Source organism: Octodon degus, unplaced genomic scaffold, assembly GCF_000260255.1.
Source record: "Octodon degus isolate 3935 unplaced genomic scaffold, OctDeg1.0 scaffold00098, whole genome shotgun sequence".
In the NCBI taxonomy this organism is placed as follows: Eukaryota; Metazoa; Chordata; class Mammalia; order Rodentia; family Octodontidae; genus Octodon; species Octodon degus.
Window position 1 is genome coordinate 3,141,042 of NW_004524674.1, and position 12,077 is coordinate 3,153,118.

Here is a 12,077-nt window from a genome sequence, read left to right on the forward strand (position 1 = left end):
TGAGGGGGAATTAATGGCAATGTGTCCTTTTCTATATTAATTTTTTTTAATATATTTGGTACAGGGTCTCGCAACCAGCTCAGACTCATAGTGATCCTCCTGTTTTCAGCCTCTCCAGTGTTGAGATTACAGGCATGTGCCATCATGCCTGGTCCCAAAGGCTGGCTTGGTGTGTCTGGGGTGGGGCTGGCATGGTATGTGGTACCAGGGATGGAACCCTGGTCCTTGCATTCGCCTAAGCAGGCACTTAATCCTGCTAAGCTAGCTCACTGGCTGTGCTGTAATAAACTTTCAAATTTAAAAATTCATCTTATTTTGACATACATCTGTAGCCCCGGCACTTGGGAATCTGAAGTAGGAGGATTACTATAATTTTAGAAACATACTAGGTTATATAGTGAGTTCAACACTAGCCTGAACTGTATAGTGAAACTCTGTCTCCAAAAAAGACAACCAAATTAGTCTTTTTTTTTTTTTTTCATACAACATGCTTCTATGTTGTCCCAGAATTTTCTAAATTTTAGGCATTCCTTATCTGGCTCAATGATTTTTCCACATCCATTGGCAATCTGTAGAGTTTGTTTACTTCATTTTTTAAGCAGAATACTTAACATCTGGAATTTATGGGGTTTTTTTTCCCTTATATTTATCTAGGTTTTCTGAAGCATAGTAAAATAAGTACTATTGTAAGAGCTAGGTTTTTTTGTTTTGTTTTGTTTTTAAGGTTTTTTTTTTTTTTTGTTTTTTTTTTTTAAAGTTTGTGTGCCACCTAAAATCATCTCATTCTTTCCTATGGGTACTTGACACCATTCCGTGGGATTTTTATTATTATTATTTTGTTGTTGTTCTTACAGGGTCTTGCTATGCAGTTCAGACTCATAGTGATCCTCCTGTCTCAGCCTCCCCATGTGCCATCATGCCCAACTTCAGGGCTGGCATAGTGCACCCAGGGTTCTGGGGCCTGCACGGCATGGGGTACTGGGGATGTTTGTCTGTTTCTGCAGTACCAGAAATCAAACACCAGGCCTTGCACATGTTAGGCAACCACTCTACTGCTGAGCTACAATCCCAACCCTTCATTTTTCTATTTTTCATTTTGAAGCAAGGTCTCAGTAAGTTCCTCTTTTAGCTGGAGCTGCTAATCTCAGAATGTGAACCTTCTACTACCAACAGCAGCACTCACACCATCACTTATTCAACAACTGTTTCCTGTATACCTACCACTACTTAGTAGTCTTTGCCTATTCAAGAAATCCTTGGACAATGTGAGATAGAAAGACAGCATTCTGGCAACATTATTTCACCACCCTGATCCTGGTTCCTGCTGGAGGAATCCAAGAGTGAAGCCTAAGCTGCCTGATGGTAGTGTGAGTTGGAACTGCTGCAACTAACAGGGCCTGCCAGTGAGCCCTCCAACCTGCTGGGATTCAAATCAACACAAGCAATTCTTCTTCCTGGTTCCAGAAAACCCACCAATCAGCCTCCAAACCTCTTGGGCAGCCTAGGTTGCCAGTGGGTGGTTCCAGAACCCTGGGTGCGCTGTGCCAGCCCTGAAATTGGGCGTGGTGGCACATGGGGAGGCTAAGAAGGTTACCCAGAAGCCTGTGGTAGTACAGAGGGGTCTGAGCAAAACTGGGAAAGGAAATGGGCTCCAGTTAAAAGGATCACTGAAAGTTCTTGGTCCTAAGTGTATGTGAGATGTCCAAAAGGCTGGATTCCTGCATTTGTAGGTAACCATGAAGAGCACAGAGGATGTATGGACCAAGTATAGACAGAAAGGGAGAGAAAAGCACCAACACTAACTTTGACTTCTGCACCTTGAGACTGTGGGATGCTTTGTTATTGTTTTTGCTTATACTGCTTACTAAATTTCAAGTTTTCTACAAGATTATTTTTCACGTATTAGAATTAATTTTTTAAAGATCTCGCAGCAAACATTTTTGTTTGTTTGTTTGTTTTTGAGAAAGTCTACAGGCAACCGGGAGCTTTGACGTCCCCACTTCTGCTTCCTGCGTGCCAAGTGCTCACTTTTAAGTGAGCCCTGAGGTATCTCAGTGGCTGGCACCTCTCCTCGGCATCTCCAGTCTGGTTGCCATGGAGACACACCTCACCAGACTTCTGAGCTGGCCAGACATCTCCCAGGGAGAGAACCAACCGCTGCAACAAGCTGGGGGTGGAAGGAGGAGCCCAGAGAAGTGACTGCTCTGCTGAGGCCCAGCAGACCCTGCAGAGGCCCCCTGTCTCGCTGGCTCCGCCCCCTCCATCTCTAGTGATAGAAATTCGCTGCTGCGTCTGCCGCTGCCCACTGCGCTCCGACAGATCCTACCACAGACCAAGCGCACAGACAGTGCTGACCCTACCACTTGTGCTGCGTACCAATGGCTGAGGGACTCTTCCAGCGCAAGCCCTGGGGCGCGGAGCAGATGCGCTCTGACTCTGACCCTGAGTCAGAGGGCCTATTTGACAAGCCTCCTCCAGAAGAGCCCTGCGTACCCAAGTCCCGGTCAGCCGCGAGCAAAATACCTGGTCGGCGCTTAGGCGGGAAGGCACAGGGAGCCCGTGCCGGGCAGCCCCAGAGGCCTACTGCGAGCACCCCGCCCAAAGAGGAGACGACTCCTCTGGATGAGGGCTGCTATCTCGACCATTTTCCTCATCTCTCTATCTTTATCTACGCGGCCATCGCCTTTTCCATCACCTCCTGCATCTTTACCTATATCCATTTACAGCTTGCCTGAGTGGCCAGGGCAGGTCGGGGTGGGCGCAGGGCCGACGTGGGAGGGAGGATAAAAGAAGGGTTTAATATATTTGCTTTCGAGATGTACTGCACCCCCTTCGTCTAATTTTCAATGCTGTATCTTTCCCTCCTTGTTGTTGCTCTCTTTGTCTAATTGCCCATGCATAAAAACGCCCCAAATACTGCATCTGTCAGAAATGAAATAACATTCTTTGCACCTGCCGGGGGTGGGGTGGGGTGGGGGACAGACCTACTGTTTAAAAATACGTGGTACAATTGAATCCATTTATAATTAGGGATATGTCTCTGTATGCTTACTTTGTGATGTGGTACGCAGCAGAAAAGCCAGCATCTTGTGTTTGGGGAGCACAGACCAAGCTCAACCTTCTGTTCCTTACGGGATGAGCCTGGACCCTCGCCTTTCCAGAGAAGGTCCTCTGGGGAGGGTCGTGCTCTTGGCCCAACTGGGCTGGAGGCCTGTGATGCTGCATCGCCCCCAGGAAGAGCCAGCTGTGCTCAGAGGACCTGGTCACGCAGCAAGCTCTGCTGGAGCTGGGCCAGGTGAGTGGCGTTTGTCCAGTGCTGCACCCTGAGGCTTTACACTTCACTCAGACTATGAGTTTTTTTTTTTTTTTTTCCTGGCTTAGGCTCTGTCATCGCTGCCAGATGGAGGCAAGACCAGTACAAAAGAGCTGTCCTACCAGAAAGCCACGCCCAGGACGTGTCCTGAGCCCATGGGACCTGTGGCTGCGGACCTCCAGAGGTCCAAGCTTGAGTGCTGCACTGGATGAGACTCTGGGGGTCCTGGCTAGGGTCTGTGGGAGGGCTCTGTAGAGGATTCTGGAAGGGCTTCATTCCCCAGAGCCCTTCTGGAGCGATGGAAACCAACAGCAAGGGGTCTGGGGGTGTTGATAACAAGAGTTCCTGCTGGGGTTTGCCATCTCAGATGCAGAAGGACTAATACCAGAACCCCTTGGCAGGTTATTAAATTCATCTGCCTTCTTTGTTTATTCATGAATGTCAAATGTCCAAATGCTTCGCTTTAATACTGCATATATCTTATGAAAATGCCTGTAATTGTGTTACTGCTAATGGAGTAAATTGCCTTTTCTGTCTCCTCTGTTATCAGTTATCCCTTAATTTCCACCTGTCTTAGTCATTCCACTTGTTGCTGAGACAAATACCCAACACCCACAGCTTACAGGAAGGTTCGTTTTGGCTCATAGTCATAGTCCAGGGCCAGCTGGCTTCAAGCAGAGGCCTGGTGAGAGGGCCTGGTTAGGAGGGCTGTTTGCCTCATGGTGGCCAGAAAGGAAAGTGAGAAGCCAAGCAGGGAGGACCCTTCCAGAGCACCCTCCAGTGACCCACCTCCGCTGACAGGCCCCACTTCCAAACAGCAACTGAGCTACCATCATCACTCATTTCATCACCTTCCAAAAACCCCCCTGTGAGCACATGAGGCCTTGGGAGGGGTCATTCCCCATCTAAACCCTAACTCCAACTGTGCAATGCAACTTATCAGACTTGCAATCTGCTCCAAACTTTACTCCCAGCTTCGCCCCCTGTACTGGGAGGACTCAGAGGCTTCTCACTGAGGTACATCCACAGCCCTTTTTGTAGACAGGGCCACCCTAAATCACTAAATTGCCCAGGCTGGGCTTAAACTTGTGATCCTCCAGCTTCAGACTCCCTGGGAAGACAGGCGTGGGCCATCATACCCACTACCCCATTATCTTCCCAACATCCCTACTGTCCCTTCAAAGCAGATGCCACCCTTTATACAGAATCTGAGGCACAATTATCTCCCTCCACAGGAGATCCTTTAATGGCATCTTTTTTTTTTTGATTATTGGTTTATTTATTAATGTATTTATTCACCTATTTATTCCACATATAGTTCCAAAATGTATTTTATGTGGCTTATAAGAATACACAAAACACAAGATAGCATACATTCAAAGTAGATAATAAAATAAAAATAAAAACCATTGAGACTGGGCATGGTGGTGTGCGCCTGTAATCTCAGCTCTTGGGAGGCTGTAAACAGGAGAATCACTATGAGTCTGATCTAGTAGTGAGACCCTGAATAAATACCCTTTAGACCCTTGCCTAAAATACAGGAAAAAAAAACCCCATAAAATAGGAACATAAAATGAACTCCAGATTATAGCTAATATAAAGTGCATACATACCATTGAGTCTCATATCAAGTACTATGCTTAGACCATACGTTCAGTTCCAAGCTTTCTTCTAGTAGTCAACAAGAGAAAAATGATCAGTCTCACAATCCAGAGGGCACATAAAATAAAATCAGACCACTTACTTGGGTTGTTTTTTTCCTGGTCAAATTTAATGGCATCTTTCACCATATTAGTTCCTCATATCAGTCCAATACTACTGTTCCCTAACAACAGATCTGCCATCACTGTACTACTTATTTCTCCTCAGTATTCAGTCCTGATTTCTAGTCCAAGAGTCCAAACAAGCTCTGCAATTTGCTCCCTGGTTCACCTAGCCTAGGTCTTTCTAAACTATGTTTTCCAATAATAAGGTCTTGTTATTTCTAAGTTCTCACTCCTCGATGCCTCTATACTTTTATTTCAGTGTTTGTAAGACACCAACTCTTCCTCAATATCAACCTGTACTTTACAGTTTACAGTAAGTCCACATTGTCTCTAAGGCACCACAATGTTTTCCATTTTTCAATCTCAGCCATTTCATCTACTAAATTGTAGTATGAATTCCCACTGAATCTCAATATATGACTGGTGTTCTCCATTTGATCCCACTGTTTCCCATTCATACATCATATAATCTTTCAATAACTACCTTACAATATAATCCTACAATATTCTTCTGTTGTCTAATCCCCCGAGAGAATCATCCTCCTGTTTCCCAGAACCAAAGTTCCCATCCTTCAACATGTTTTTACTCCATCGTATCAATAACTCTTTTCTACCCAATCTGGATCTCCAGTTTTCTACCACAAATTCAAATAAGTGTCTGGTTTCTTCACCTGTATTACTATACTCAATTGTTTCTACCACCTTAACATTGGCTTCAACATTCTCCTAAATATCCAGCCCTATGTTGGAAATGTAGTTCATTGGTAAAGCAATTACCTACCATGTGCAAGGCACTGGGTTGGATCCCCAACACCACAAAACTAAATAAGAGACTCATTTGATCCCCTTCTTTCAGTTCATTAGTTTCCCATATATTTATCATCTCTCCATTGCTGAACTCTAGCCTTCCAATATCTACCTCATTAATGAGTCAAGTTAAGGTCATTCAGCCTCAAGATTCAACCATTCTTCCCACCCTCCCTCTTTCTCTCCCATTGGCCTACTTTGTCCTGTACCTGCTTACTTTCCTTCTAACTTCTAGCTCCATCAAGCTCTTTTGGCCTGATTTTTCTAAAACTCAATTTCCACTATTCTCACACCATCCTTTAGTATCATCATGTAGTTGACCTAATGAATTTTATCATTTGTGCCCCAGAATATGTGATCATATATGTCCCCATTGTTCACATATTTTCTGGTGACCGCTCCTTTCTCCAAGATACCAAGCCTTTCCTTGTTTATTGTTAATGTACAGCTTTTTAAGCATCTGACCATAAAAAATCAACATGTGCAATTTTGGTTCTTTATGCCATGTTGCTGTTCTAGGGTACTGGGTGCATAGCCCATTAGTACAGTAAATGCTTACCATACACAATGTTCCGCACCACCACAACAAAACAAAAATTAAAAAAAAAAAAAATAAAGTCCTTTGTAAATAGGGTATCATGTCCGCATCTTATACAGCAATTAACCACTAGGAAGAATGTATGCAATGTGTTAATTATTGAAACTGTCCTACCAATTTGGTTTGAAACTGTCTCATTGCTTTTCGTTTCTCAATAAAATTATGAAAAACAAACAACAACAACAAAAAAAACCTAAAGTCCTATTGGCCTGGCTGGGATCATATGCCCACCTTCAGTAAAAAAGCAAAGGAGGCACCTGAGTGGTAGCACTTATCTGTAATCCCAGACTCAGGAGAAGGCAAGATTGCTGTGTTCAAGGACAGTGATCCTCCTGCCTCAACCTTCTGCGTGCTGAGATTACAGGCATGTGTCTCTATGCCTAGCTTCAAAACTAGTATGAAAAAACACAGATATAAAATCTAGAGTCAAGCCAGCCACAGTGGCATAGGTTTATAATCCCAGGCACATAATTGGAAATTGTTCTAATGAACTACATTTCTAACACAGGGCTGGATATTTAGAAGACTGTTGAAGCCAGTGTTAAGGTTGTATAAGCAACTGAGTATAATGACATATGTGAAGGAACCAAGAAACTTATTTGAATTTGGGGTAGAAAAATGGAGATCCAGATTAGGTACAATAGACTAGGTAGAACAGAAAGGGTTATGATATAATCCAGGCTGCAACAGAACTGGCAAATTCAAGCCAAGTCTAGGCAACTAAGAGAATTAGTTCATACCCTGTAGTTCAGCATAAAGCCCCTGGGTCCCATGCCTACTACAAAAAAAAAAAAAAAAAAAAAAAAAAAAAAATCAAACAAACACCTACAAGTCAGTATACATAATTTTCATTATTGGGTATAACACATGCTTCTTTTTCTATTTCAGTAGGATCTGCTTTTTTATCCAAGGTCTTCTACTGGACTCCAAAGCAGTAAACTGCTTAAGATCACTGGGCCCTTGCTCATAGAAAAGATTCTAAAAACAAATACTTTTCTGTTTTCAAAGAGGGTCTCACTACGTAGTCCTAACTAACCTTAAACTCACAATCATACTGGTTTAGCTTCCCAAGTGCTGGGGATTACAAGCATATGACACCATCTTGGCCACAAGTTCTTTTTTTAATACTTGCTTCTTTTAATCAGTAGTTATTAACTTCCTTACATGAGACAAGAGCAAGAACTCTGTTGGTTGTTCCACAATGTAATAACTAGTTAATAAAGAAGCTGCCTGTTTAACCCTTTTCTTATTGAAACAGGGTCTCACTTTGTAACTTAGGCTGTCTTATGAGACCAAGCTGCCTTCAACTCACAGCAATCTTCCTGCCAGTTTCATGAGAGCTGGGATTATAACATACCACCATGCCTGGTTAACCCTTTACTTACAGTAAATCCCCAAATAGGGAAGATTTGAGTTGAGAATTTCCACAAATACAAATAGGCCTCAGATGTCAACCATTCATAGATGTGAACATGGACAAATCACAGGAGTAGCTCACATGCCTGCTGGACATTGTCACAGTTGTGCTGTTGTGGGCTTATATGGTATAAAGTGCTCAGAGCTCAGGTTGTCTGGAAGCAACAGGAAAAGCAGTGGTAATTACAGGGAACTGCTATAAAGTGCAAAGCAATAACCATGGAAACAAAAGTAAAAATAATTGGTGAATATATTGAGGCAAAAAAGACAGTAGATGCTGTTCATTCTTTTTTGTGTGTGCTTTACATTGCATAATTCTGTTAAAGGTACATAGATTCACTTTGTCAGACTTAAGACCAAATCAGACTTAAACATTCTCCTAGAACAAAACTCAATCATAAATCCAGGACTTATTGCATTTGATTAATCCAAAAATAAGCTACAAGAATTATGGTCACAAAAGGTACAGCTTCATAATATCTTCAGTCATAGTTTCACTCCTATGAACTTGCTGCCACATGAGTCATTAATTTTTAATTAATTATTAAGAATGCTTCCCATCTATTTGAGGTCTCTAATGAACAAATTTTTTCCAAGACTAGTTCAAGGTAATACACAGCTACTTCAGGTGAATGGAATAAAAAAAAAAGAAAAACAGTAAGATACAGCACCCAAGAAAGAGTAAGCGAAGAAAATCTTTTTAACAGAATCTTTTTACCATACAGAAATTAAGATATTTTCAGTCTTTTGCTTTCCTTTTCCACATTATCTCTAATATCCTGGAGTTTTCTGGAATTCTGGACCACAGACACCAAACTCTCCCTAAAATCACTAGTCCCATGATCTCTTCCAACATTTTCAAGCTCATCAAACAAAGTCAAGGTCTGTTTCAGTTTGTCCTCAACTATTTTTTGCTCTTCTAATTCTGCAAGAAGGGCTTGCTTAGTATACATTTCAACCTTACACTTCTCTTGTAATTCTTTGATTTCTTTTTGTAGAAGCTGAAATTCTTCCTCACTATAAGGATACATCTCCTGGCATTTATCTTCAGGAAGCAAGATGTTAGGGGGAATACGCAAAATCATTTGCAAAAATAGCTGTTCCATTTTGCCAAAAAGGTTATCAAAATGTCCTTTCATGAAGCAAAGAAACTTCTCTGTGCATTTACGAATCTGGACTGGAGTAATGTCACAACCTGGGATGCCCTCCATCTTCTTCAAAATAACCTGTTCAACAGCCTGCATCACTTCAAACAGGTAGTCTTGAAATGCAATGTAGATCCTAAACATGCAAGTTTGTGGTGTGAATCCAAAGAACTGGGCCTCGTAGGTCATTGGATCCACAGACATCTTGATTTACTTGGCTATCCTCAATTGTGAAAAAAAATCTGCAAATGAAAACAATTTTTTTCATTTGAATTAAAAAACACAGGAAAGAAATTATGTTATGATAACAAATAAAAATAGTGTTCCTTGACACCTGTTATTTCCACCCTTACTTGTTCTCAAAAGGATACAGAAGTTTGCTTCTCTGAGGCATTTTCCTCAATCTACACCCTCTTCCCAGCCTCTATCATTTATTTCTTCTTCTCTCATTATGAAGGCTTAAGCACATAGCTCAATATTCTGAATTCTGGTACTATCCTAGAGAGTAACAGTTTAAACAGGTGAAGTTTAAACAGATGACCTATTTAATGCCACAGGTCAGTAATGGTGAAACTTTTAGAGCTTTCAATGATAAATAGCTGCTGTGGCACATGTGCCATAGGTTTGCCACCACAGCCCTACACATTCTGGAGTTTCAATGACCTACATCTCTATTATATGCGGCTCCTGGATCTTGACATTTATCATTTCTCTCCCTAATAATATATATATATATATATATTTTTTTTTTTTTTTTTTTTTTACCACAACCTCTTATGTTATTGTTCCAATTGTCATTTACACACTTTTTTTTTTTCTTTTAGGGAAGGGTCTACAGGGTGTTCAGGGTCTCACTACTAGATCAACTCGTACTCATCCGCCTGTTTACAGCCTCTCAAGAGCTGGGATTACAGGCATGTGCCACCACACCCAGTCTCAAATGCAATCTCAGCGCGCCCCAGGATCAAATCCCTGATCTCTGTGCCTGTTTGCAGGTGCTTTAATCCGCTGAGCTATCTGGCCAGCCCTACACGCACTGTATTTTAAATCCTTCAATCCTTTCTTTCTTTCAGTGTCTCACTTCTTTCCCCATTCCTTTTAGACCTTATGATGTATCATTTGTATACCCAGTCGTAAATGTCCTCTATTCCCTTGTCTTCTAATCTAGACATCTGAGTTTAAAAAAAAAAAAAATCCCAATTAGAAGATAAACAAGCCACTTATTAGTTTTACAACTTTAATTTTCTTTCTTTAAGGATTTGGGAGCCATTCCTTTCTATTGTAAACATTTAGAAAATTATCACTCTTTATCCCTGTCACTGTGGGAGCTTAACCTGGCATCTTTGCCCTAGCTGTTACCATATGCTTGTTATAGAAATGAAACAGTTTTATTACTTCAAATTAAAGAAAGGTGGATAATACAGACTGCTACTTAAACTGCCAGGTGATTTTAGGATGAACTTCTGGAAGGAACTGCAGCAAATAGTACAGTCAAGTCTTACATCCAGGGATATATCTCAGTGGCACAGTGCCTACCTGGTAAGCACAAGGTCCTAAGACCAACTGCCAGTTTAAAAAAAAAAAAAAAAAAGTCTTACAAGAAGAAAGGATGTGTGGGCTGGCAAGATAGCTCAGTGGTCTAAAGCACCTACTTAGGCAAGCTTAGGCAAGTGCACAGGCACCACTTGTGTCAGCCCCGCCCGCAGGATGGCCTGAGCGTACCACAGAAAAAAAGAAAAATTAAAAATAAAGGATGTTATTAATCTTGAAAATTTATGTAACAGTTTAAAATAGAGTGGTTATAACTGTGTGGCAGTATAAGTAAACGTAGTTTGTTTTTATAATCTAATTTACAGATTATCTACAAATCTAGTTATACTATTTAATAACAAACCTGTTTTATTTTCTCTTTACAGACGATTCCTTGGGTTAGCAGAATTTTTATTTCAACAACTCCCTATGCCTCCAGGATCAAGTTTAAGTCCTTCCAAAATGACAAGGTTCTTCATCACCTGAGCCTTCCCAACTACACTCTTCTTTTTAAGTACTTTATATAGGTGTAATTGACTTTGGTAATACTTTATTTTTTGGTCCATGTTAAATCCTGTCTTATTTATTCATCTACTTTGAATCACCCATGCTTAGTAGCAACCTAACCTACTGTTTTTAATGTTTATCTTTTCAATTCACCTTTATCTTTGGATAAAGTATTACATATATTCTTTAAAAACACAGTTTTTATAATCTATTACATTTTTGTTTGTGTTCATTTCATATTATTAGAGTTGAGTTTACTTCACTGGTTCTGACTAAAACATTAATATCAATTTTACAACATTTATCTCACGTTTAGGACAAATAGTTCAAATATACTTCCGATGACATCCCCACTCCCTCTTTTGAATTCCCATCAGGGCCTTTAGTGAGCACTGACTATAGTCCTGCTTTCACTGCTAGACTTGGGAACTCCTGGGATTAAACGTGGGAAACGCCCAGGCCATCATGGTTTAGTTGCTGAATAGCCCGCGAATTTGCCGGCCAGGGCCCGGAACCCACAGAGCAGAAGCTGCTTCCGGTCGGCTCTGGGCTCCCGGCCCGGCCCGGCCCGCTGCATGCCGGGATCTTTGGATTTGGGCCAGAGGCCCACTGGATAAGACTACCTGACCCCATTCGGGAGCCCCTGCGAAGATATCCACCCACTCCCGCCTCTTCCCGTTCCTCCTCAGGAAAAAACACAGCCCCGCGGCATTTACCTTAACGACCACAGAGGTGATGAAATCGACCGCAAACTGCTCTTCCCTTGACCTCCTCTCATACACCCGCGATCCGCGGGATTTGAACAGTGTAGCTAGTCCTCAAAACTCCAACTGACTTAGTGCCTAAGCGAACAAAACAAAGGCGGGATGCTGTTGCGATTCTGATTGGCTGGCTGTCGGGTCGGCGGGGGTACAACCACTAGTGACGGAAAGAGGCCAGGAAGGAAAACTCGCTGTGGCCTGCGGGGATTGGCGGAAGGACCGGTACTTTCTCTC

The 12,077-nt window shown here is 42.0% G+C and overlaps 2 protein-coding genes across 2 annotated transcripts; one reads left to right on the top strand and one right to left on the bottom strand.

Moving 5' to 3' along the window:
• Positions 1–2,194: 2,194 nt before the first annotated feature.
• LOC105743110 lies at positions 2,195–3,843 on the top strand. The gene is made up of 2 exons (XM_023723335.1): positions 2,195–3,295; positions 3,382–3,843. The coding sequence occupies exon 1, from the start codon at positions 2,379–2,381 to the stop codon at positions 2,733–2,735; it is 357 nt and encodes a 118-aa protein (XP_023579103.1). The 5' UTR covers positions 2,195–2,378; the 3' UTR covers positions 2,736–3,295; positions 3,382–3,843.
• Positions 3,844–8,132: 4,289 nt separating this feature from the next.
• Mis12 (MIS12, kinetochore complex component) lies at positions 8,133–12,075 on the bottom strand. The gene is made up of 2 exons (XM_004638314.2): positions 11,799–12,075; positions 8,133–9,287 (listed from the first exon to the last, which is right to left on the bottom strand). Exon 2 carries the CDS (start codon positions 9,247–9,249, stop codon positions 8,629–8,631), a length of 621 nt encoding a protein of 206 aa, XP_004638371.1. The 5' UTR covers positions 9,250–9,287; positions 11,799–12,075; the 3' UTR covers positions 8,133–8,628.
• Between the last annotated feature and the right edge of the window lie 2 nt (positions 12,076–12,077).

Bases quoted from the DNA above. Each gene is read 5' to 3' on its own strand.
- Mis12 (XM_004638314.2), bottom strand. From the start codon at position 9,249: ATGTCTGTGGATCCAATGACCTACGAGGCCCAGTTCTTTGGATTCACA.
- LOC105743110 (XM_023723335.1), top strand. From the start codon at position 2,379: ATGGCTGAGGGACTCTTCCAGCGCAAGCCCTGGGGCGCGGAGCAGATG.